Source organism: Haliotis cracherodii, unplaced genomic scaffold (assembly GCF_022045235.1).
Source record: "Haliotis cracherodii isolate W230 unplaced genomic scaffold, xgHalCrac1.p SCAF_1, whole genome shotgun sequence".
Lineage (NCBI taxonomy): Eukaryota > Metazoa > Mollusca > Gastropoda > Lepetellida > Haliotidae > Haliotis > Haliotis cracherodii.
Window position 1 is genome coordinate 57720133 of NW_027266264.1, and position 26246 is coordinate 57746378.

Genomic DNA, 26246 nt, shown 5'->3' on the forward strand with positions numbered 1-26246 from the left:
CATCATAAACCCAGACCAAAGCGGTTTCACTCCTGGCCGCTCAACCTTAGATAACCTCGCCCGACTAGAGCAGGATATTAAAACAGGTCAGCTAAACAAACAATATACAACAGGCATCTTTCTAGACTTCTCAAAAGCATTCGACGTGGTTTGGCTAATACAAAAACATGTACTGTCACAAATTATCATTACTATGTTCTTATGCATGTAGATACTCCATCTCGAATTAACTCTGATTGCACGGACTTTCGGTTCATTTTCTAGGACATTGACTGATTGTCGTTCATGTTAATTAAATATCCTTAAAGATTTAAAGCAATATGTTTATCAATATAGGTTCAGAAGATTGTCTTATGAAACGTTGAAATAAATCGTGAAAATACCATGATGCATTTTTTATTGATGCAAACATATTGAACAATATAGGCGTGTCAGTCCAACCAAGGATCATTATCATGACAATTCGGTATTCAAAACAACAGACATCGGACTGTGGACCGACTAATCAACGTACCTCACAGCGGGTTGTCGTGTTACCAGTGCCGCGCTTAAATCAGGAACACTAGTATCAATTTCAAATACCGTATTCGGCGTAATAAGCGCCAAGGGCACTCTCAAAATTAGAAATACGGGGCTCTTATTAGAATAGAATTTTGGTGAAAAAAAAACAGATCGTAAATGTCGTTGTTTATGCTATAAGCCTGAAATGATACAAAAGAAAAGTCTGTGCTTATTAAACACGACAGATATATTACGTCGAATACGGTATCTGTTCAGTACATATACAGCTCTTACCAATAAGTCCTGCCAATCTTGCTGCCCTGGCTTACCAGAAATGAGGTGAGGCGTAATGGAGATTAACGTTGCTTCAAGATTTTTGCAACTAATTTGCATTTGGCTGCTTGTACTTGTCCGGACTTATGCTGGGTTTATATTTATATTTATTATATATTTTGCTTGGCTTACTGATCCGCCGATTTTAATAATAAAAAAAATCAGAAAAGAACTAAATCGGAATGACGACCTTCTTTTATACACCCATGACCACCTACCGATTCAAATAAAACTTTAAGATGATACACGGTATACAACTGGAAAAAATATACCCGCCGTAACTGAAGGTCCTTTCAGCAAAAAGGCGTTAACAGTGCCATTGACTTCAGCAAATTGTCACCCGTACCTCACTAACACAGCTGCCACCAGTCACGGGAATTACTTCCTTTTCCATTTGCCCATTGCTAAACAAAATAACGGCTTCCCTTGTTAAGTTTCCACCTTTGTTATCCCATTCCTTTTGTTGTTCTTGCATATATATGTTCTCTGCTTCATGGCATTAATTAATCTGATGTAGGAGTAAGTATATACTCCGAAACGTTCTTCTTCATAATATAGAATTGAAATCCATAAATTCTCTTCCTACATTCTCTAATATATTTTAATCTACGATTTTAAGTCATTCCTACTGAGAAAATATCTAAAATTTTACCTAATTTCCAAACCCATGGAGTCATAAAAAGGATGTACTTCTCCATATTGAGACTATCCGCCTCACAACTGTCTCTGTGAGACACGGGGTGTGGTTTGTGCCAACTGCAACTTCCCCAGAGCGAGGGATGATCAGTGCCAGCCACATATGTCGCTGGCGATGCGTTTAAAATGCTCTTACACACACACACACACACACACACACACACACACACACACACACACACACACACACACATATTTATATACTGTAAATCTTGAAATTAACGCGAGTGTTAATTAAATGCGAAAAATGCATTATAAAACAACGCATTTATATCAACAATAGGACATTTTGGATAGCAGAAATACCAACTCAGACACACGCTGAAAACAAACTATGTATTCCACATCACTGTTTATTGAGCAGCACTTGTAACAAGTATATAAACAATGCCATTCAAACACTAATTACATCCTGTGAATTGTCACTGCTGGGGTCAAGACAAGAGTTCTACACACTTAGGTCATCAGTGATCACACCTGCAAGTCCAGACAGACGCCACCCACGCAATACGGTGTCTTTGTTCTTTGCGACTGCGTCAAAGGCCGACACGAGCCAGTGCGCATGTATTGTTTTAGCGGAAGTACTCTAATCAGTGCAAATGAGCGCTGCTATTTGGTGTGTGATTGGATTAATGTAAGGTTGGATGAAGGTGAGGATTCTCCTGTAAACCTGACAGAGGGCATTTTCTTTAGATATAAATCCACTGATGCTTGAGAGGAGGGGGTGCCCACGAAGTAATTTACGGCAGCGAAAGCGCCGATAAAGCAGCTAAATTATCTCTCAAAATACCAGAAATAAGCCTAAACCTACCCATCTCAAAATCAGAAATTAAAAGTGTAAACAAACAAAAAATAACCAAAAAATGGCATAATCAATATCAAAACTCAAATAGCCAAATAAAAAAAGTGCAGAAAACCACTAGCCAAACCTAAAATCCTACACCCCTCTAAAAAAATTGACAGATTAATTACAAAACTCCAAACAGGACACACGAACCTAAATAACCACCTAAAAAACTTAAAAGACACACCACAGGCAACTGCCCCCACTGCAAACAACCCGAAACCACAGAACACGCACTCATCCACTGCACCCACTACCAAACACACAGAACCACACTACAAATCACCCTCAATCCAAATAAGGTTCCTACTCTAGATGAAATACTAAACCCTCAAAATAAACTAGAAAACTTCAAGGCCCTAGGCGTATTCCTAATCAAACGGACCTAATTATGCGCATCTAAAAACTAATTAATCTACCAATCCAAAATCCAATAAACATACAAACACCAACCTCACCCGGCTCCCTTAGTTCCCTCCTCCAGCCACCTCGGCATTTATTCCAAATTTAAAAATTCCAAAAATGCAATATGAGCAACCCCTCTTGGGTTGCACACACCACTTATACCCTTTTTCGGAATACACTAAATGGTCCGGCCAGGCCCGTGTGCGAAATAAGCTACAGTCGGAAAGCGCACGTTAATCTCCTACATCATTCAGTCAGTCAAAGAAGGGGGTGTCGCATTCATATTGAGTCGCATTATTGGCTAGGGACCAGCGGTCGCATTCTTCTGGAGACGCATTAATTTCACGATTTACAGTATATATACATATATTCATTATAATTATGTATTTTGTATATTGTTTATCGTACAATAAAACACCGCTGGGAGAATGGTTTACCCCATGCTTCGTTCTTCGTTTTTCTTTGCGATTTATCGTGTAGTTATCTTTTAATATAATTTAATCTTTTCATGTTCCCTTTGTCTCGTTCCCCCTGTTGTTTTGTCGTCTTGTAACTGAGTCTAACACGTGTCTTCAGGTCCCGAATGCGATTTTACTATATGCTGAGTCACCACTGCGATGGAGTGTGTATGTATTCCTACACGTTGAATGTTTATCAATCTCGTCATTTTTGACTGCTTTGATATACGCGGATTCATAAAGTTTGCGCATCGGTTTTTCGATTCATACCTCAATGAACCGAAAAAAATACACAGTCAACCTTAGATAAGCATGGTGAATACAAACCATCGATTACAGCAACAGGATCGTTCGACAAATCATGCCTAGGAAAGGTTACGTCATGACCATTGTGACGTCATAGACCGATGTATTTCGTTCGGAAGGAGTGTGACGTCACCGCCAACTACAACGTTCAAAATTTCTGAATTGGTTCCACGGCAAAGCTTTGTTGAGTTATGGAAAAGGCAACTTCAAACGACTGTGACCCTCTACTTGAGAAGAATACCGAACCTTATCGCTATTTTAATTCAGTCATCCGCCCATGTTTGGCTGAATTTCTAGGAGTGTGCCTCTTTGTGTTTGTCGGGTGTATGTCGACACAGGATGCCCTCACAGCCCAGTCTCAAATTTCTTCAGCGGCTTCAGTAGCTCTAGCTCACGGACTGACATCAACTGTCCTTATTATGGGATTTGGAAAAATAAGTGGAGGTCATTTTAATCCAGCTATTACTGTGGGTGTGGCTCTAGCTGGTGGTATAACCCCACTCCTTGCACTTGGTTATGTTATCGCCCAGATCCTTGGTGGTATATGTGGTGCTGGTTTGTGTAGAGCAGTTCTCCTCGACAGTGTCTACCAAGTAATTTACGGCGGAGCACATCTTCTCACTAAAGTGGATCCAGGCCGCGGAATTCTGTGTGAAACACTTATCACTGTTATACTGGTTCTGACTGTAATTCTTGTTAGTGTTGAAGAATCTACAAAGACCAAGTTCGCCCCTCTAGCGATCGGATTTGCTGTGTCTGTTGGAATCCTGGCAGCTTTCAATACTACGGGTGGATCAATGAACCCAGCGAGGAGTTTTGGACCTGCTGTTTTACTGAGTGTATCTTCTAGCATGAATGCCTTCAGGTCACATTATGTTTACTGGGTTGGACCTTTAATTGGATCCCCTGTGGCTGCCTTCTTCTACAGAGTGTTCTTCGCAACAGGAGACAACCTCCTGATATTCCACAGGAAGTAATAACATTGACGTTGTAGTGAACAACTGCGACATACTCTACTTTGACCCTGGAAAGTGTTATGTTTACAAATATTGTATTTATAAATGACTGCTGTCAGATGGACTTCTTAAGTGTTCGTTTCTAATATGATGTAAAAAAGCCCACTAAGAAACGAATCACTAAAAATATTGTCTTACAGATATATTTGTTTTTTCTTATACATTTGGTATACATGTTGAAGGAGTTCGTTGTGTTGTCCGGTTTGATTGTATTTAGGCGCGTTGTTTAACGTGATCGGTAACATATATATATATATGTGACTTTTCCGTCGAAAAATATCATCCGACAAATTATTAAATACCATGTCATTCATGCGCACCCTAAAGTATAAACAATTAAAAAGATGTTGCACAGGTGATGACAGGATCCTCAACTTATGTCTGTATGTTTGTTTATTGTTTAACGCCGCACTCAGCAATATTCCAGCTATATGAGGACGGTCTGTAAATAATAGAATCTGGACCCGACAATCCAGTGATTAACATCATGAGCATCAATCCACGCAATTGGGAAACGATGACATCAACCAAGTCGGCGAGCCTGACGACCCGATCCAGTTAATCGCCCCCTACGACAAGCATTGGTTGCTTAAGACCAATTCTACCTCGAAATCTTCACGGGACTCTCCCGATTATGAAATCCACTGATTGTTTCCTTGTATGTTTGAGGTTTAACGCCATACAACAAAGAAAACAACAACAAAAGTACGATTTCAAATTAGTTTATTAACGTTAATATTGCTTTGCTTTTTTTGTGCGATTTAATACGTACGCACCAAGCAAATATGGACATTTCTTTATGCGTGTCACCTATGCGAGCTAATAAACAACAAAGAGATTATCTTCAGGCTGTTATAGATTTATATCACAATACGGAACATCACACATAGACTATTCCAAACAAGTTAAAGAACACACACAATTTGAAGAATGTGGGTTGCAATACCCAGGAGCCATGATATTAATTATAGTCAAGTGAAAAATATCGAGTCTTTTTTAACTTCTTTTACCTTCACAGGTTCACACCCATGCTTGTAATAAAAGGCCATTAATGGTATCGTGTGGTCAGAACCGCTGACTTGGTTGATGCATGTCATCGTATCCCAATCGCGTAGATCAATGCTCATGATGTAAATCATTGGATTGCCTTGCCTAGAATTGATAAATTATAAGACCGCCGTCATATGGCTGGAATATTGCAGAGTGCGGCGTTAAACAACAAACAAATTTTAGTTCGCACCCGGCGTACGTTTACAGAACCATCAGAGTCTCTGCCAGGAAGAAGCTGTTGATTCGCATTCTGAGACTATCAGTTGACGACGGATCTATTTGGCTTTATTATAATTATATAACAGAAACGTCTTTACAATAATACTGCTGGCATAGTTCATCGAATTCACCGAAATTGAAACAGATATCACCGTCGTCATATGTATATTCAGTCTGTAACAATTGCCAAAGTGTTACATATTGATTTTAGTTTTATACTCACCAAATCATTCACTCTAATTAGGCAGTCCTTGACATTTTTTTCATTTTTACACCACCCTACACCCCGTGCACCGTATTATCGTATCCATGGAAATAGGCAATATTCAATATGTCCCTACACTATCAACATTCACATACCGCGAATTAAGGCTCAGTCATTTACAATTATTTCATAAACAGGTTTAGTTCAGAATCTGAACAATGTGTTCTGGTGTCCCCCGCCGTGATATCGCTGGAATATTGCTAAAAGCGGCGTAAAACCCATACTCACTCACTCAGAATCTGAAAGATTTACAGCCCAAGTAAAAATACCGGAGGGTGGAGAGGGGTGGTCTTGAATCGCGTACGGCCACGACATTTTGACTTTCTGGGGTGGGCGAATGATTTGAGTTACATTTTACACGTCTTTTTATTGCAGCCATATCACAGCGAGAATCACGAAGACAGGGCTTTCCAAATTGCACCCACGTAGACTCTGGGGTTCGGCGTGAATACGTCAATCAGTATCAGTCTGGTTCCCTGGGTATGCTGCGCTGGCGCTCAGTGTAGCGCCAGCGCAGCACACCCAGGGAACCAGGCTGAACCTCTTTTGGCTTCCCTAAACAATGAGAATATGTGTTATCTGGTATGTTCAGTGCATGATCAGTGCAAGCAGTGCATGTGCAGATAAAAATTCATCGACTTTTCCTCAATAGTTTAATGTGAGTGTGTGAGAAAGTATACAGTTTTGGGGACAATAGAGAACTCGCGCTGTTTGCTATATCCAATTGTAATCTCATATCTTTTGAGTCACGCCATACGATTGACGGGCAAGGCTTTTAAAAAAAGGGGCGGTCGGGTAGCCTAGTTGTTAAAGCGTTCGCTCGTCACGCCTAAGACCCGGGTTCGATTCCCGACATGGGTACAATGTGTGAAGCACATTTCTGGTGTCCCCCGCCGTGATATTGATGGAATATTGCTAAAAGCGGCGTAAAACATACTCACTCACTTTAAAAAAATGTATTATGCGATGCCCATTTCAAGCACGTTTACAGAGTAGCTGTGCTAAACACATTCACTGATTGTCATATGTGCGGTATAAATATAATGAAGTGAAAACACAGTGTTTGGGAGTAATTTATATACACCGCCATACTTTGTTTAAAGGCAGTTATTAGTCTGGTAATTAAAGGTTTATATTTCATGAAGTTTCAACAAAATTGAGGGAAAAGGTTTTTTCAATGCATTTCAGATCCTTGACAGGTCTACTTTCAAGAAAGAAAATAGTTTACCAAAATTTGACCAGGGGAAACACCCAAAATAGGTCAAATCCAAGACGTCCACCATAAAAAGAAACGAAAAATCGAAAAAATCAACAACATGGAATCAATCAAAATCTAAACATGAATTATGAGTCAATTTATAATCAACTTGATAGGATTAAGACAGAGGAATATATACATAACAAACTTGAAGTAAAATATATATCGGCGTGTTCATAATTCAGATGCACCTGTGGAGATCCACTGTAGACAGGGAGAGAGTGACTATACTTGGGTTGTCACACGACTGACAACTGTAGAAGCGAGCACATCGTTATTTGTCATGATACAAAGCTGACTTTCTGATTATCGTAGACAGTCAGCAAGCACAGACGTGCATTCTAGATTATATGTCATTGTTAAAGGACTGTTAACCGCAAGCAGATAAAAACAAACAATCCGTGTAATTGTTGCCACGACACATACACTCATTTGTAGACGGAGAGAGATCCAGTGTAAATAGAGGACGGCGACTTTGACAACTTCGACACTGTTTTGATTCTCAGTAGTTTGAGTATGCGTCGCTTCCCGACAAAACCGAGAAAGAGATAACATCCCTGGAGTCCGTTGAGAACGATCTGGAAGTCCCACAAAATACTTACATTGGCATGAGCTGCGGAGAAACAGAACACCCAGGAGAGTCCAGAGATGAGCGACAACTTGCCATAGATGAACAGCTTCTGTCTCTCTTGGCGGCCAGACATTGACGCTTGGTGGATCTTACTTTTCGTCTCAATGATGTACAGAGTGGCGCAGAAACACGTGAAATTAATCAGTAAGCAGATGCCGAAAGGCAAACCAAACACCCAGAATAATGCGTCAGAGTTCCCAATCCAGCAGATGCCATTGGCACCGTAGCTGATGTCAATGCCGCACAACTTCCAGTGGTCTAGACAGACTAGACAACCACAGGCAACTGAAGGCACCACCCAGGCGAAAATGGCATAGAGACTGTATTTGCGACGTCTGGATTTCGTGTCCGTCACCAAGTGGTCACTTCGTAGGGTACATACAAGGTCAAATGTTACGATGGTCATCCAGAAGAAAGTAGAGATCCAGGCGGCGTGTGCGACGGCAGCCACGGCCACGCAAAGAATTCCTTTCGGCAGTGTCATTACCAACTGCAGGCTCTGAGAAACCATCAGTGTTCCAGACAGAGACATAACGATTTTTCCAGGCACGTTCCGCAGTTCCGGTAGCAAGCAGTATACGATCAACGTCCCTACGAGAAAGGTTATGGATATCGAAGATGTAATAATTGTCAGATAAAATTGAACATGGGAATATCTGAAGAAGTAAAACCTTGTATGTTCAATGTAGTCTCTTGTGAGGTTTGACTCACAGACATAAGCATAATTGTTGAAAAGTTTGTAGGCATCTTCCTCAAACACTAAATTAGAATGAAGCAAGGTAAGCGTCCCATTGGTGACTATGTATTGGGTTGCGTCATAACGCAGAGATGCACACTCAGGGAGCAAGCCAAGGTCTGGCACACAACCTTTGATCCTCACTGTTGAGTTAGTAGCAACAAATGGATGGACCTGATACACAAACGGGACGTTGTCAACAGGAAAATAGGTCCAATTTACAACAGCATTATACGGCTGATGATCTGTGTCCAAAGTTGCATTGAAATCAGTTAGTGTGTGAAGGGCAGGACAAGACAGACGTTCATCCTCCCTGTAGTCTTTGAGATATCCTGACGTCATCGACCAGGCCTTTAACTTAAGTTCTTCAGGAAACAACTTCAAAATGTCCCGGCAAGCTGACAAAACAAGCGAGGCTGGATTATCAGTGTAAAACGCCAACAGAACCTTTATCGCCTGGCTCGAGTCATCTAGTGACGGTAACATGCTGCTTATGGTTGTATTATCAGCGGGCATTATGTCCTCCTTGATGTAATCTATAACCCTGATCTTGAAGTTCGAGCTACTGGCGATAAAGTAATTCATCTTTTGAATGAACACATGTTGAAACATGTCTTCTAAGTCGTCTGAAGTACTTCCAGAAAGGGAATTTACATAACACACAAGGACAAAGTATCGGGGTCCTGACTCAAACACCTGGGAATCTGCAGGGATGTATCCTTTATCCTTGAGGTGACAGGTCCCGTTTGCAGGGTACTTGTTCGGGCTGCAGTACAGAGTAGTACACGATAGAGTCAGAGTGTCATACACCTCATCTGGCTTACAGAGCTTGTGAGTCTCCTGAACACGGTAGTGCTGCTTCCCGACTGTGTAACTCATCCCATTACCGTCAAAATTAAACAGGATCTGTAGACTTGCAATCTTCGGTCTGACTCGTTCAGGAGATGTAGCTGTTGTGGAGTGTATCGTCCCATCGACTTTCTCATTCAACGCTGTTGTGAAAACCAGACCCTCTTCTTTCAAATCACAACGCATGTTCTCAGCAGCATACTTTTCTCCTAGCGTACACATCGCACAATGCACATTCTTGTACTTTACACCGTTAGTGTCACGTATGACGTTTAGATAAAGGTGGCAAAGATTGTTCAGTTTGATGGCTTCAGTGGATTTGTTCCCATAGGTCTTCTTAAATTCCGGACATTCGGACACAACACTCGAAGGCGTACAGTTCCTCACGAATTGCCACATGTTAGATTCATACACGATTTCACATCCAGGAGAAGTTAACATTTTCGACATGACATTGTGATTTAACGTGTTTGAGACATTTGGCGCAAGCATTGACAGATTTTTACCATTAGGACAATTAACCATTACAGGCCATGGTACGACACTATCCTTATCGATTCCATGACAACGAGCACACAACGCATTCTTGAATAATATAATGAGATTCGGGGCAAGTGACACCGGGCCCTGCAACAAAGGGTTCTTCCCGGGATTCTCACAACTTGGTTTAGACGTTTGGTCCGAATGGAAGGTCTCCGGACAGCTTGAGATCATCCATACATGCCCTGTTGTGGAGCTTGAACTCTTGACTTTTGTGCACTTCATATGGGGCCTTAACGTCATCAACTCATTTGCGGATGCTCCTCCATTAATATACGGCTTCTGTTTATACTCTGTTCCTTGGAACGTGATTTCAAAACTAGATATAGCGTGAAGAATATCACCCGTCTGTGGAGTTGGTTTGCAGTGGTGGTAATAGTCTGCACAACAGTCTCCAAAACTCGGGCACGCGTCGTCACATGCACAGGTCTGTAAAGGCGGTGGATGAAAGACATGGTTGCTCTGTCGGGCTCCCTGCTGATGGCGCCCGTGTCTACAGTTTCCCAGGCAGGACAAGGTGTTGTTGCAGACGAATGCATCACTGTCTGTTGATGTCGCAGCCAGGATGTCGGGCAACCCTGAAACCAAGTGTGAGTTAGTATATTTACGCCGCTTTTAGAAATATTCCGTATTATTACACGGCGGAGGTACAGAAATTGGATGCACACGTTGAACCCATAAAGGGATTCGGACCCGGGCCCAAACGTGGAGATAGCTTGTTGGTGGGGAGGGGTGGGGTGATTTGAAAGATTGGGTTGCACTTGAATCTTAAAAAAAAAAATAGCGTTTGTTTAGCAGAGAAATAGTCATTTAAATGTTATAGGTGTTTTCATATATATACGTAACCGTGGTGGGTTTGTTTCCCTCTGGATCCGCGTGTGCGGGTCGCTGTTAACCACCAGGCTTTCACACCGCCTGACTAATAACATGAATAGGCGTGGCGATGCATTTGTCATTCAATTTTGTCTTTCTATGATTGAACGATTCTTTAAAGTTTGTGAGCGTTTTTAAAATAAATGAAATAAAGGCAAACTAAAATGCAGTTATACCCATGCGCGTTGCCACTGCGTAGTTAAACCACTTAAATATGATTAATATACAATTATTTAAAAATTGCTTTTTATCATTGTACACAACAATGCAGTACAACATGGACTATATGCGTATGGTCAACACAAATGAAAATAAATTGTATGAACGGGTCTCCGTGTGAACGAGTTGACTCGTTTCCAACAACGTTAAGGTACGAGTAACTCATAGAAAATAACATACGAGGAATTACAAATACCTATACTTAGTGAGTTGATTTTGAAAGGTTTAGCGTTCAACATAAATTCACGAGAGAAGATATTCCATTATTTCGAGTTGAGAGAGGGATATTCTTCATATTACCCACAACCTTTTCTCTGAAGAAATGTAGAAACATGTGGTGTTCTTGTTTGATAGGCATTACTTAGAAGTTGACTGATGACAAAGTAGAAAGAATTTATGGATAACAACTGAGGATATATACCACAACGTCGCCTTACAGTAAATAAAGACGTTATTATCCATAAATTGTCTCTACTTTTACTATGTGGTGTTCTTGATGCCAATGGAGACATCAGGTCATTGCTATTGTTGGAAGACGCACGTCTTAAATATCGTCATGAACAATGGGAGACGTCATCTTCAATTTCGACAATGCGTTCATATGCATGACCTTGATGTATGGGCCTCCTCGCAAACATTGGAAACCAATACTACAGTGGTGCTCTGTGAGATTTACTGAAAATAATGTCACCTATACCCGTGCCTTTATGGGTGTCATCATCATCATCATCATCATCATCATCATCATCACAACTACAACAATAATAACTGACTCGATTGACTCGATTATTTTTACAGGCCGCCATTATATAGCTGGAATTTGTTGAGTGCGGCGTTAAACAACAAACAAACAAAACAAACCTATCGCTCTGCGAAGTAAGTGATCGACCCAGAGGTGCGACGACAATTAATATAAAAGAGTTGATGCTCGTGTAAGCGTCGTCCCATGCCATGGAGAAACGCAGAAACGTTTAATCTTACAGCGTTTATCAGATATCACCAATACTTGTGTTTTCATGAGAAGATATAAGAAATTAAGTGTATAGAAACCTACCTTGAAACAGAAGCCCAAGCACAAAACATAAGATGTACTGTATGAAAACCATCTCAAACGTGAAGCTGTGGATTGCCGTGACACAACTAGTCCAGTAATGATACGTGAACTGTTAACATGTTGTCTTTTATACATTATGAATAAAACAGACACTTTAACATCATGTTTACTCAGGGCTTTGGTGGTAGGGATGAGGATGAGTGTTACTGCTGGACTAATCACTTGAAGAAACAAGAATGGAACGAACGTGTCTCGCTTGATAAAGGCTGTATGTTTACGTGTGTGGCAGTAATGGACATTATGGGCAAAGTGACTGTAGAGAGTCAAGTCGTGCAATAAATTTCTGATTGTGTTAATGGTTAGAGGAAGCCATCAAGCGACACCTAAAGGCTGGAGGACAAGTATAGCAGTGACGTAAATACGTCGCGGTTAAATTCCAAATCTCATTAAAATCAGATTTTAGTTCTCGCTACCGCTAAACAAAGATCTGAGGACATCCCATTAGGGGTCACGTCAGAACGACCTTTCATCCGACCAATCAGTGCATAGCTTATCAGATTATGAAAGTGACTGTCGGAATGTGATTTCTAATCATGCAATTTCGAAAACTTTAACATGGGGCATTCCGAACGATAGTTACCGTTTTAACGACTGAATCCTTACCATCTAGACCATCTATTAGTCATTCCAGAATGTTTTTTTTGTCCAGGTTTCAAATTTGTAATCGAGAATTTGTCAAAATATGCTTCGAAGCGCAGTCGCCAATTTGAAATTTGTGCCGTAAAGCACGAGAAAGCTGCCTTCTGATTGGTCATTCCATTGGTCGGTCTGACGTGACCCGTACTGGGATGTCCTCAGATCTTTGTTAAGCGGTAGCGAGAACCAAGATCTGATTTTAATGAGATTGTTAAATTCCCTTTCCACACGCGAAATCGGTGTTATGACTAGGAGTTAGAACCTATGTGTAGAAAAGCCGAATGACAATAGATACAGGATGATAGTGCAAGCACTATGGAATTAAGCAGCGCTTTGAATGAACTATCGATGACTACCTCTAAGTGTTAAAGAGGTACGAAGCGTAAATATTGTACATGTGCCACGTTATCAGCTAAGAGACTTAATTGTTACGTTCAGATCTGGAATATCTTTCTGTAAAATGAAACGAATTCTTATGTGTGACTGTTTATTGTTGTCTTTTGTTCTGTTTTTAAACATATGTTATTGTTTGTTTGTTCTTTAATGCCGCACTCAGCATTATTCCAGCTATATGATGGCTGTCTGTAAATAATCGAGTATGGGTCGACAATCCAGTGATTGACATCATGAGTATCGATCCACGTTGTTTAACGCTGCTCTCAGCTATACACCGGCTAAATGACGCCACGCACGTACGCACACACACGCACGCACGCATGCACGCACGCACACACACACACACACACACACACAAACACACACATACACCAATACAAATATATACACATATACAAACATGGTTAACATACACATTATATACACATGTATACACATACACAGGCAGTTTATCTATTTGAAGTATGGGTGCCACGTACCTTTAATAGATCTACCTCTAATAGTCACCAAATGCATACATTAATACAACAAGATGTCATAGTGTATTAATTTCTGCCTGTTATGAATATTTATAAGCTGCGATTAATAAACGTTATAAATGTGGGGTTTTCTGTTTGTGCTAAATGAATGGTCCCTAAGTCGGAAATGGAATGGTCCCCTGTCAACATGGCCGCTTTCGTCAGGCTTTGCTACACGTGCAGTGCGAAAAAGGCGTCAAATATCTCCCATGGAACTTGTATTTTATCTAGACGGTTTGCAACGACTGTTAATTATGGAGCTGCGAAAAGTAGGAACTTTATGCAGTGTCAATGCAGGCTGCATAGTACGGAGAAACTTGTCAGTGGGTTACATCAGACAAGGTCGCCAAGTGTGCTCAAACACTGTGAACAACATAATGGGCAGCCTAGGATGGTTTTGTTCAACGAAAAGCGAACACTAAGCACCTATAGACACCAGACTATCTCAAAGAGTGCTAACACTTCTAATTTTATGAAATTCAACTCTTCAGCATTGACACTGAAAAGTCGAGCTGGTCGGACTTTTCTAGAACAGAGTCGAATTGCTTCTGCTACCGTTTCTTCGAGATATTTTTCGAGTAGCTCTGATAAAGGTGACGGAAACGAAGATGGGCAACCTGCTGAGGAGGAAACGCAGACGCCGCATGTGCAGCCTGAGCCATTTCCAATGGGAGCTCTTACCACCTTAGCAGTTCCTGAGATTTTCCCCAAAGTGCCCGTCATTGCAATCAGCAGAAATCCAGTTTTCCCAAGATTTGTTAAGATGATAGAAGTAAGTTGCATGATCCCATAAGTATAATATAGGCCACTAACTCTCTTGTTTTCTCTGTGTTTTGATATAACTCCATATTAACTAAAATAAGATAGATACCCTTTAGTTTGTTGTTTAACGACACACTCATTAGTATTCATAGTCAGCGGTAGAAACTAACATTTTTGGTCCACTAGTCCTTATAATGATCATATATAGCAAAACCCTTAAAAATGCCAAATATCTACTATTCCTTATGATACTTTAACAATTGAGCAGTTTGGCAAGGACTATAGGACTAGTGCCAATTTCTAACCCTGATAGTATTCTAGCTATATCATATGACAGCAGCCTGTAAATGACTATGTCTGGCCCAGACTAAACTAAGGGGTGGGGGGCATCCTAAGGGGTGAATCCCATGAAAAATGATGAAATGTGATGTAAATATGTAGCATAATGTGAAATATATATGCGTTGTTACATATTACAAAAGCATCTCCCAAATTCACATACTGTTTATTTGTTGTTTAACGCCGCACTCAGCAATATTCCAGCTATATGACAGCGGTCTGTAAATAATCAAGTCTGGACAAGTCAGTCCAGTGATTGACATCATTAGCATCAATCCACGCAATTGGGAATGGTGACATGCATCAACCATGTCAGTGAGCCTGACCACTCGATCCAGTTAATCGCCTCTTACAACAAGCATTAGTCGCCTTTTATGGCAAGCATGGGTTTCTGAAGACCTGTTCTACCCCGGATCTTCACGGGTTAGTGTTCAATATGCAGGTCAGTGACATCAGCATGATCATAGGGAACTCATCTTGCTCATGTTGATTAGCGGTAATTCATTCAAGATATTTGTTGAAAGTTTAAGTTCAGTATACATTGTATCTGCATGATTTGTACTGTCAATTCAGGTTGGTGACAAGACCTTGATGGATCTGCTGAGAAGGAAAGTGAGACTCAATCAACCATATGCTGGAGTGTTCTTGAAAAAGGATGACAGGTAATTTTGTCTTGTTTGCCCTTTTTTGTACCCACATACTGACATGTCTATCCTAGTTCAAATATGATATTGGATTGATGACATCAGATGACACAGAGCTATCTATTTGTTTTGAAATATGACTTTTTCAATACGCAAGTGACCGCCTCTGGTCTAGTAGGTGGGGCGTCCCCTCGGAGAGCAGGTCAGTGGTTGGATCCCCTGGTGCATCAGACCAAAAGGTTTTAAGATGGTACTTCTTGTTGCGCATTGAAGGGATAAGAAACAAAGACTGTGCCCCGTTCCATAAAGGAGATCTTAATGCTAAGACGATTGTAACCCCAATACTTTAACATAGATTTGCAACAGTTGTAGAGCTACAATCTCTTTGAAGTATGGCTTGAAGTCAATATACTGTATGGGGTATGTTAAAGTGTGGCATGGGTTCTATTTAGCCAAGCACTGTAAAACCAGCATAAGTCCGGTCTCGTATATAAGTGCAATAATATTGATTGAGACATTAAGTCCAATTTCACCTAATTTCACCAATCCTAAAGTCTTAAATAAATGTTTTAAAAGATAAATTTAGCCTTAATGATTGAAGATGTTGCTCTTGGATAAGTATTTGTAACACTGTTTCCAGTAATGAGAGCGATGTCGTTTCCCGCCTGGACGACATCTATGATGTGGGAACCTTCGTCCAGATCACCGAGATGCAGGACCTTGGAGACAAGTTGAGGATGATCGTCATGGCACACCGCAGGTAGAAGGCACAACATTGTGAAACAGACATGAGATGATATAGTGACCTCTTTCTTTGGTACAGCATGCTTAGTGTGGATTTCTTTTTGTGCCAAGTGTTTACTATCTTGACATTTATTTTGGTTTTTATCTCACAGTTCCACACCCACTGTAGTTTCATGTCAATGTAGTAGGGCAGGGATGGGTAACTCGGGTACCCGGGTCGGGTGGGTACTGAGTAGGACCCGGGTACCCTTGGGATCAACCAGACCTGTGGTTAGTCACGTGATATAGTGTTTTTTGACAAAAAGTATCCAGAATTCTATGGTGACACTACAAGTCACAAATGTTCTTATTTCTTTCTGACAATGCACCCATTTCTTCTGACTTTTCATATCTTTGAATAAAGATATAACTTGAGTCAACTTCAGTGTATGCATAACCAGATTGTTTAATACATGTATCTAAATACGTTTTGCCTGTGCTATGGTAAAAAAATGCGCAGTCTGACATTTTGTATCTACAAGGGAGACCTACATTGGGTACCTGTGTAGGGTCGGGTAATAGGGGTTTGGGTACCTGCGTAGTAAATTTGGACTCATCCCAGCCCTACAACGTAGTCATGATATCATTTGGTCAACTTTAACCTTTGATCAAACGGTTAAGCCAGAATGTAAGATTGGCTAGTTAACGTACCATGCCTATCTGTGTAAATGTCAAATATTTAGGTTTGTGTAGCTACAGTATTTGTTTCTTTCTTTGTTGTTTAACACAGCACTAAGCATTATTCCAGCCTTTTGGCAGCATCCTGTAAATAATTCCATAAAGCAGACAGTGATCAATATTGTGAGTAACGATCCATTGGGGTGTGATAACACGCAATCTACCAGTCACTGAGTCTGGCGACCAGATCCATTTGGATGTGTCTAATGACCAGCATAAGGGGGAACCATTTCTAACCCAGAATCCCCAAAGGGGTGTAGCTCACCTGGGTAATGGTGACTCATTATGTCTAGATGGCATTGACCGTTGCTCATCCTATCAACCACTGGTTACAAGACCTTTGATTTAACGGCCACAGCTTGATACTGTTGACTACATTCACTCACTCACTCACTCACTCACCGAGGGACCAGTTCAAAAGTTTCATTAAGTTCATTGGTGTGGGGTTAATGGGCCTGCAAGTTTTCCATCCAACAAAATCAACTTACCTGATTTCTCAATGTTTTATGTTGTAACTTAACTAAATGAATCCTATTTTCATTTATATGCTGTAAGGAGTTGTCATTAAATACATCCAGTCTTTCCACAAGGTAGTTTTTATTGTTCGTTTTATATTGTGTAGTATGGAATGGCAGATTTGATCTATGAAAGCTCTACAAATGTTTTTCAACACCTAGTAAATAAGCTTAGGCGGATAGAGGCCACGCAACGCATGTATTCAATATTTTCAGAGTTAAGGATTTTTGAAAGGGGTGTGGGGTCTGAAACCTTAAAGAATTAACTTTTTTTTATCCAATTTGAAATTTTTGAAGAAGAGGCAACGTTTTTTTATGGGTTCAACAACAAGGTTCCAATGTCAGCGAGACTTTTCCCTTTGTCATATACTGTTAACAAATATAAGCTCACTTGCAGGATTCGGGGCGGTCGGGTAGCCTAGTGGTTAAAGCATTCGCTCGTCACGCCGAAGACCCGGGTTTGATTCCCGACATGGGTACAATGTGTGAAGCCCATTTCTGGTGTCTCCCGCCGTGATATTGCTGGAATATTGCCAAAAGCGGCGTATATCCATACTCACTCACTCACTCACTCACTTGCAGGATTCGGATTACTGGGCTTGGCTCAGAGGAAGCTGAAGTGCAAGATCAAGCCATTGAAGCAGGTATGTCTGCATGGTTAGGCCAGACTCTTCTGGTTGTATTAACACAAACTCACCACTTACTATGAGGATGAAGGTTTTCATGGTAATGAAATTGAAGCTAAGACTGATAGATCAAGAAATGAAAACATGGTAAACAAGGCATTGGTGACAAGTCAGTTAGAACATTGCCTCTTACACATTTTAAATGCATTGAAATAACATGCTCGACTGACTCCTTGTGAAAATTCGGATAGATACATCCCAGGTGAAATCTGCTTGGCTTGATGCTTAGGACAAGATTTGTTTTGGAGATTGAAAGGGTTTGGTGGAGAATACAATACTGGTCCAGGTGTTTCCAAGGTGAAAAACAACTTGAAAGTGGACATTACGTATTGCTTTTCACAGACAGGGACAACTATTAGCATGTTATAACAAGGACTTTTCATTATGATCAGACAACAATAACAGTAACAAGAAGAAACGGCGACGACGACGTAACGGCCGCAATGGTGGTGAGGAGGCGGTAAAGACAGTGGGAGGGGAAGCAGTTGAGTCGTCTCCCTTGTTGGATAATGTGGCAGAGCAGATGCTTCAAGCTCCAACACCTGTACCGCCCATGCCTCACGTCCTGATGGTGGATGTGGAGAACCTTCAGCATGAACCCTTCACCAGCGATGATGAGATAAAGGTGGTTACTAATACCTGTCACAATTATATGTTTACTTAAGACTTCAGATTTAACGGGCTGCACGGGTGGCCCAGTCGTCTGAGGCGCCACAATTCGCTGTGCAGAGTTGCATCCCTTGGGCATGCCAAAAACCTATGATTGTGGGTATGCCTTGATTAAATTTCTTGTTTTGTCAGCACCATACCTGTGTCACTTTTAACAGTATTCCAGTCATATCGCGGCGTGTCAGCTTAATGTCGGAGGAAAGCCCGAAGTGATGCAGGTCTTAGACGTCTACCACTTCGGTGAAACCCACGAGCACGGGTATGGTGCTGACAAACCTAGGAACATAATCTGAGTGAACCAGGATTCAATCCCACAATCATAGGTTTCTGCACAGCGAATCGCTGCACCTTAGACACCAGGGCCATCCATACATAAACAGGAATTGCTTGGATAACCAATCAAATGCCATTCAATGCCACAATACCCCGTGTTTGTGATAACATTCTGGTGGATTAGATCCATAAGAAACTGTATTTGTTGATTAAACTTACTGGCAAGTACTGTTAGTACTTGGATGGAAGTCCACAAGCAATGGCCAAACATCAGCTTTTTTGTGTTAATGCTGTCTTTGTGAAAATGTTATGCTATGTTTTATAAAAGAAATTTGTACATATAGTTCATGCTGACCAATTTGAAGCCGATATAGCTATGATAGCATGTTACATGATGCTGGCTGATTATCATAATTGATTGTAAAAGGAGGTTTGATGTTATGCAGGCGCTGACATCTGAAGTTGTGAAGACGATCCGGGACATCATAGCAATGAATCCTCTGTACAGGTACATGGACCATCTAATAACCTATACAGGACCATCTAATAACCTATACAGGACCATCTAATAACCTTAGAGGACCATCTAATAACCTATACTGGACCATCTGATAGTAATAACCTATACTGGACCATCTAATAATGTTTTTGTATATACTATGCAACACCAAAGTAAGTTTTGTTATTGGGGAAATATATGCATTTGTATGATGACAGATACATACTTTTCAAGGCAGGGAACATCTTGATATTGTGTTTTGATAGATGTTTATACCTCACCAAGTTATATTGACTGAAGGCAGTGACAAGACATTCACCATTGAGTGTCACGCACATACAATATGGTTGCTGTCATCATTTTGAAAAAGCATAGAACTGTTGGATATGTTCTGATCAGCTTCCCGAGGCAAGGGAGTTTACTGACTATAAAAGTCTAGTTTCCACTCTTGCTAAACAAGGCTGGAATTATGGAGTTATATTTTGGCTGGACTAACGAGCCTACGTTCAGTCCAGTCAGAATTTCGTAACGAAATTGACATCTGGTTTGAAAACTGGTGTGCATGTTTTGGTTGATTGCAGGATTTGCAAAGCAACTCGGCATTAACAGATCTTTTACAAATCTTTTCATGTTTTTTATCCAGCGATAAGCGATAAGACCCGTTTGATCACAATATACATTTTGATTATCAACCAGATTGTCTTGACTGGCCCTGCCATTTTCTTTGAAACAAATGCGAAGTGATATGAGAGGCGGAATCTGATTGGTCAATAGGAGGGACATAGAAGGAACATAACCCGTAATGGCCACAGGTGGTGCTATGATTGAGTCTGGAAATTCAAGCCTAGTTTGGCAAGGGTAGAAACTGGACATTTATAGTCAGTTAATTCCCTTGCCTCGGGAAGATGTCTTGTGATATTTTACAAATATGTTTTTTAAATCTTAAGTATTTGATTGTCATGATTATATGGAAGAGAATTATTGCTTTTTCTTGTATATTTTTGTGTTCAAAGGTTAGACCTATAAGATATGAAAATTATTGGTGCTTACTTTGTAAAATTGTTGACTGAGACTTACACAGATTTGTAGATGATAAACACCCCCATGATAATAAGTTATCACTAATCATTACCTACTTAATGGCTCTGTTTTCAGGGGTAAGTTACGTGTGTCATCTAAATGAGACTACTGTATTTTGTGTATTCCAGAGAGAATCTGGCCCAGATCATTCAGGCTGGTCAGAGGGTGATTGACAATCCAGTTTACATCAGTGATTTAGGTAAGTAGACTGGTTCTGTGCTGCTTGTGCAGGGATACAGTGTTGGGGGGATGGAGTTGTTGGCGGGGTGGAGGTGTTGGCGGGATGGATGTGTTGGCAGGATGGATGTGTTGAGGGGTGGAGGTGTTGGCGGGATGGATGTGTTGGCGGGATGGATGTGTTGGCGGGATGGATGTGTTGGCGGGATGGAGGTGTTGGCGGGATGGAGGTGTTGGCGGGATGGACTGTTGGCGTGAGGGTGTGTGTTGGCAGGATGGAGGTGTTGGCGGGATGGAGGTGTTGGCGGGATGGAGGTGTTGGCAGGATGGAGGTGTTGTTGGGAGGGTGTGTGTTGGCGGGATGGAGGTTTTGGCGGGATGGAGGTGTTGGCAGGATGGAGGTGTTGGCGGGATGGAGGTGTTGGCGGGATGGACTGTTGGCGTGAGGGTGTGTGTTGGCGGGATGGAGGTGTGAGTTGGCGGGATGGAGGTGTGTGTTGGCGGGATGGAGGTGTTGGCAGGATGGAGGTGTTGGCGGGGTGGAGGTGTTGGCGGGGTGGAGGTGTTGGCAGGATGGAGGTGTTGGCGGGATGGAGGTGTGAGTTGGCGGGATGGAGGTGTGTGTTGGCGGGATGGAGGTGTTGGCAGGATGGAGGTGTTGGCGGGGTGGAGGTGTTGTTAACATCACATGTAGTCATTAAAGTATCAGATAGATTTTGAATGTAATTTTGTGTTTGACTGCTTATCTTAATAATTATTCATGGCATTGAAAGTGGGCTCTTGGATAGTCAGCCATTGTAATCTGTTTCTTGAATGAAATTACTCTAAATGATTATGCATGTTCATGATACAGTTTAACCTGCAATTTTACATTGTTATTTACTTTGGATGGAGTTGTCTCCCTTGCTATGTTTCTCAAGCCTGTATGTATGCATTGTGCTTGAAGTCAATGACCTGCATACAGGCTTGCCTTTCATATACGCTGACATGCTTCAAAGTAGCAGTAAAACCACCGCTCACTCTCTCCGTTTCATCAGAACTACTATCTGTGAAGGCATGTTTCTTCTTTGAGCAAGCTGAGATATAAAGGACATTAAAAGCCTAATGGTTTGCACAATTTCAAGCTTTATCAGGGTTTATGTATTATATACAGCAGGGATGTATCTCGAGGCCAGTTTTCAGAAGCATGTCTATGGAAAAGATCAGTAAAATTCCCAACTTAAAATGTTCCTAATTAATGTTAATATAGTTGTATGTATTATGTTGTGTTGTCTTTCACTGTTATCAGGACAAGTGAAGAGGAAATGGCTTTAATGCTTAGAAAATAGAATCTTTTGAACCCAATTTTTCCCCATATTAGCTTGCCAAGGGCTCTTAGTTTGCAATCCCAGATAAATCCCTGTATGTATATGTTTAATAGAAATAAGCTATCCACATTTTTCTGTTATTACTGATCTTGCTTCAAATGTATGTTGTGTTTACGACATTTGTCACTGAAACCTTGTGGCTTCAGGAGCTGCTCTGACTGCTGGGGAGGCGGAGGAACTCCAGAAGGTCCTGGAGGAGACAAATGTAAGGCTTAAGACTGTCATGTTGCCCATCCATGTACCCCCTCCCCTTCCCATGGGATCGCCATGCCCATAACCCATAGTTCAACCCCCCACCCCCCCCACTATATCCCATGCTTGTACACCCCCCACCCTCCCTTCCCATGGGGTGGCCATGCCCATAACCTATGCTTGTACACCCCCTACCCTCCCTTCCCATGGGGTGGCCATGCCCATAACCTATGGTTGTACACCCCCTACCCTCCCTTCCCATGGGGTGGCCATGCCCATAACCTATGCTTGTACACCCCCCACCCTCCCTTCCAATGGGGTTGCCATGCCCATAACCCATGCTTGTACACGCCCCATCATCCCTTCCCATGGGGTTGCCATGCCCATAACCCATGCTTGTACCTTGACCACCCTCCCTTCCCATGGGGTTGTCATGCCCATAAACCATGCTTGTACACACCCCCCCCCCCCCCATCATCCTTTCCCATGGGGTTGCCATGCCCATAACCCATGCTTGTAACACACATCCCCCCCCATCATCCCTTCCCATGGGGTTGCTATGCCATAACCCATGCATGTACCCTTCCAAACCTCCCTTCCAATAGGGTTGCCATGCCCATAACCCATGCTTGTACATGCCCCCTCCCCCCCATCATCCTTTCCCATGGGGTTGCCATGCCCATAACCCATGCTTGTAACACACACACCCCCCATCATCCCTTCCCATTGGGTTGCTATGCCATAACCCATGCATGTACCCTTCCAAACCTCCCTTCCAATAGGGTTGCCATGCCCATAACCCATGCTTGTACACGCCCCCTCCCCCCCATCATCCCTTCCCATGGGGTTGCTATGCCATAACCAATGCATGTACCCTTCCAAACCTCCCTTCCAATGGGGTTGCCATGCCCATAACCCATGCTTGTACCTTGACCCCCCTCCCTTCCAATGTGGTTGCCATGCCCATAACCCATGCTTGTACCTTGACCCCCCTCCCTTCCAATGTGGTTGCCATGCCCATAACCCATGCTTGTACCTTGACCACCCTCCCTTCCAATGGGGTGGCCATGCCCATAACCCATGCTTGTACACCCCCATCATCCCTTCCCATGGGGTTGCCATGCCCATAACCCATGGTTGTACCTTGACCCCCCTCCCTTCCAATGGGGTTGCCATGCCCATAACCCATGCTTGTACACCCCCATCATCCCTTCCCATGGGGTTGCCATGCCCATAACCCATGCTTGTACCTTGACCACCCTCCCTTCCAATGGGGTTGCCATGCCCATAAACCATGCTTGTACCTTGACCACCCTCCCTTCCAATGGGGTTGCCATGCCCATAACCCATGCTTGTACCCTGACCACCCTCCCTTCCAATGGGGTTGCCATGCCCATAAACCATGCTTGTATCGTCCCCATGGGGATGCAGGGCAGAAAACAGGGATGTGAAATCTCTGCGGAAATGCGTTTTTTTAAACAGTAGTCTTCGGAAAAAATCATCATCCGCATAAAAATATAATCAAAGTTTTAAAAAATACACTCGGAAAAATATGATCGGAAACCGGACAACTGTCTCGAATTGTCCTGTTTTCGATCAGAGCTTTCAGCAGCAGGCTTTCGTACTCATCCGTTTTCTATTACAAATACTTGCACTATTACGTGGGGTGTGGCGCCACACAGAAATTATAAATACTCAGAGTCAGATGATGGTTTGTTTAAGAAAAAATTGTCTTTTAGCCTATGTGTGAATGAGATGTTTTACAGTTAGTTGTTCATGTGATTAGCGAGAAAACTATGAATGTTTCTTCAGCGTTCGAAAACCAATAACATGGGGATATATGTTGTATTAATATCTTATGTTGCAATGAAGTTTTGTTTTTTTTCAACAAAAGGTAAGTAGGTACAAGGTAACTTTTTTGTCAGTATGCTTCAACATGGGAAAAGGGCCAGACATTGCACCCTTGTGACAGTTGTCCTTGTGTCTGGGGGATGGGGGTTGAAGGTTATGGCAGTATTGCTCCCAGACCTGGCGGAAGCTATGCCCGATTTTTTTAAAAGTACTGATTTAACTTCGAAATTTTACTGCATCTGCCATCTTTGTTTATTTGACTTATTGACTTTTGCCATTGACTTATTACATTTTTGGTGTGAATGTTGTCCAAACTGAACTAAATTGCTTAAAATGCAATCAAATGTTTAAAAGATTTCTAGGGGGGCATGCCAGACCCCCCTAGACTTTTCCTCTTTTTTTGGAAAGACCTGCTCACATCTCTGAAAATAGGTCCCCCACAACCCATTCTTTTAGCCCGTTTTGGGGTCATCGTACCCCATGCTGTAGGTGATTTGATAATGAAGTAGACATCCATTCTTACCTATACCATGTATACATATTAATTTGGTGACAACTACATCATCACGGTTGTTTTTCTACAGGTACCCAAGAGACTGATGTTGGCTCTGTCATTGTTGAAGAAGGAGTTTGAACTAAGCAAGCTCCAGCAGAGGATTGGTAAAGAGGTCAGTTGATTCGCCTTCAGATTCTGGTTCACAAAGCAGGCCTAAAGATAGGGCCCTAGAAGATCCGGGGCAGAATAGGTCTTCAGCAACCCATGCTTGCCGTAAAAGGCGACTACGCTTGTCGTAAAAGGCGACTAACGGGATCGGGTGGTCAGGCTCGCTGACTTGGTTGATGCATGTCATCGGTCCCAACTGCGTGGATCGATGCTCATGTTGTCAATCCCTGGATCGTCTGGTCCAGACTCGATTATTTTACAGACCGCCATCATATAGCTGGGATATTGCTGAGTGCGGCGTTAAACAACAAACCAAACCAAACCAAAAAGCCTAAAGATAGGTCCAGTGGATAGAGCATGTGCCCAGAGAGTGGGAGGTCGGTGGTTGGATCTCTGTCCGTATCATACCAAAGGGAGGTTAAACTATGGTACTGCTTGTTACCTTGCCAGTGATGGGATAAAACAAGGAGTGGTCTGCATAAGGTGTTCATGTTAACATGTTAAACTGTGAGTGCGGGCCAAATTGTATGAATGCCGGAGCATGCTTTCACCATATGAAGGTTCATACTCCAATTAACTCACACAAAGTGGAAGTAAATGCTCATGATTTTTTTATGTCACTATTTTATACCTCGTGGGAATTATTACACAATTTCATTTAGTATGTGTGACTTCATGTTTACACTGACAGCCATACAACAACCAACTGAAACGCGGAGTGAAATAGTTCATCAAGGCTGAAAAAAAAAATTGGTTCCCAGGCAATAGCTTTTCAAAATATCGTGCGAGCGGGCGGACCTTTTTATTTCTTTTTTGTCGTTGTTGTGTACACATTAGTTAGAATCCAAATCCGTATATCGCTGTGTATAAGGCAAGTTTTTCATAACTAGAATAGGAGCCTTTGAAGGTATGTGTGTGTTTGTGTGTGTGTGTGTGGGGGGGGTCGTCTTATACACAGGGTTGAGTATTTTATGGGGGGTTTTCTGCAACACATAGACATTACAGTGGGCACGGAAAACCGGAAATACCATGTCAACAAATCCGTACTGAAATACTCAAATTAATCATGTAATTACACTGTCTGGTTGTAGAAAGAGTTCATAATATATCTGGGCATATGTTGGTAATCTATTTAATAATTTTATTCAACATTTCTATAAATATTGTTCGGCAAAATCGTATGTGAAGTGATCGGAAGATCGCA

At 41.9% G+C, this 26246-nt stretch overlaps 1 protein-coding gene and 1 pseudogene across 1 annotated transcript in view; both read left to right on the top strand.

Moving 5' to 3' along the window:
* Nucleotides 1-3734: 3734 nt before the first annotated feature.
* Nucleotides 3735-4520, top strand: LOC139465906 (aquaporin-8 pseudogene; annotated as a pseudogene).
* Nucleotides 4521-14011: 9491 nt separating this feature from the next.
* LOC139479815 (lon protease homolog, mitochondrial-like) overlaps nucleotides 14012-26246 on the top strand; it is a 43614-nt gene continuing 31379 nt past the window's right edge. Inside the window, exons 1-9 of the mRNA XM_071262702.1 lie at nucleotides 14012-14635; nucleotides 15538-15626; nucleotides 16249-16368; nucleotides 18167-18228; nucleotides 18663-18895; nucleotides 19659-19720; nucleotides 20920-20990; nucleotides 22482-22540; nucleotides 24963-25046. Of these exons, the coding sequence (XP_071118803.1) occupies nucleotides 14012-14635; nucleotides 15538-15626; nucleotides 16249-16368; nucleotides 18167-18228; nucleotides 18663-18895; nucleotides 19659-19720; nucleotides 20920-20990; nucleotides 22482-22540; nucleotides 24963-25046 (1404 nt within the window). The remainder of the gene's footprint in view (nucleotides 14636-15537; nucleotides 15627-16248; nucleotides 16369-18166; nucleotides 18229-18662; nucleotides 18896-19658; nucleotides 19721-20919; nucleotides 20991-22481; nucleotides 22541-24962; nucleotides 25047-26246) is intronic.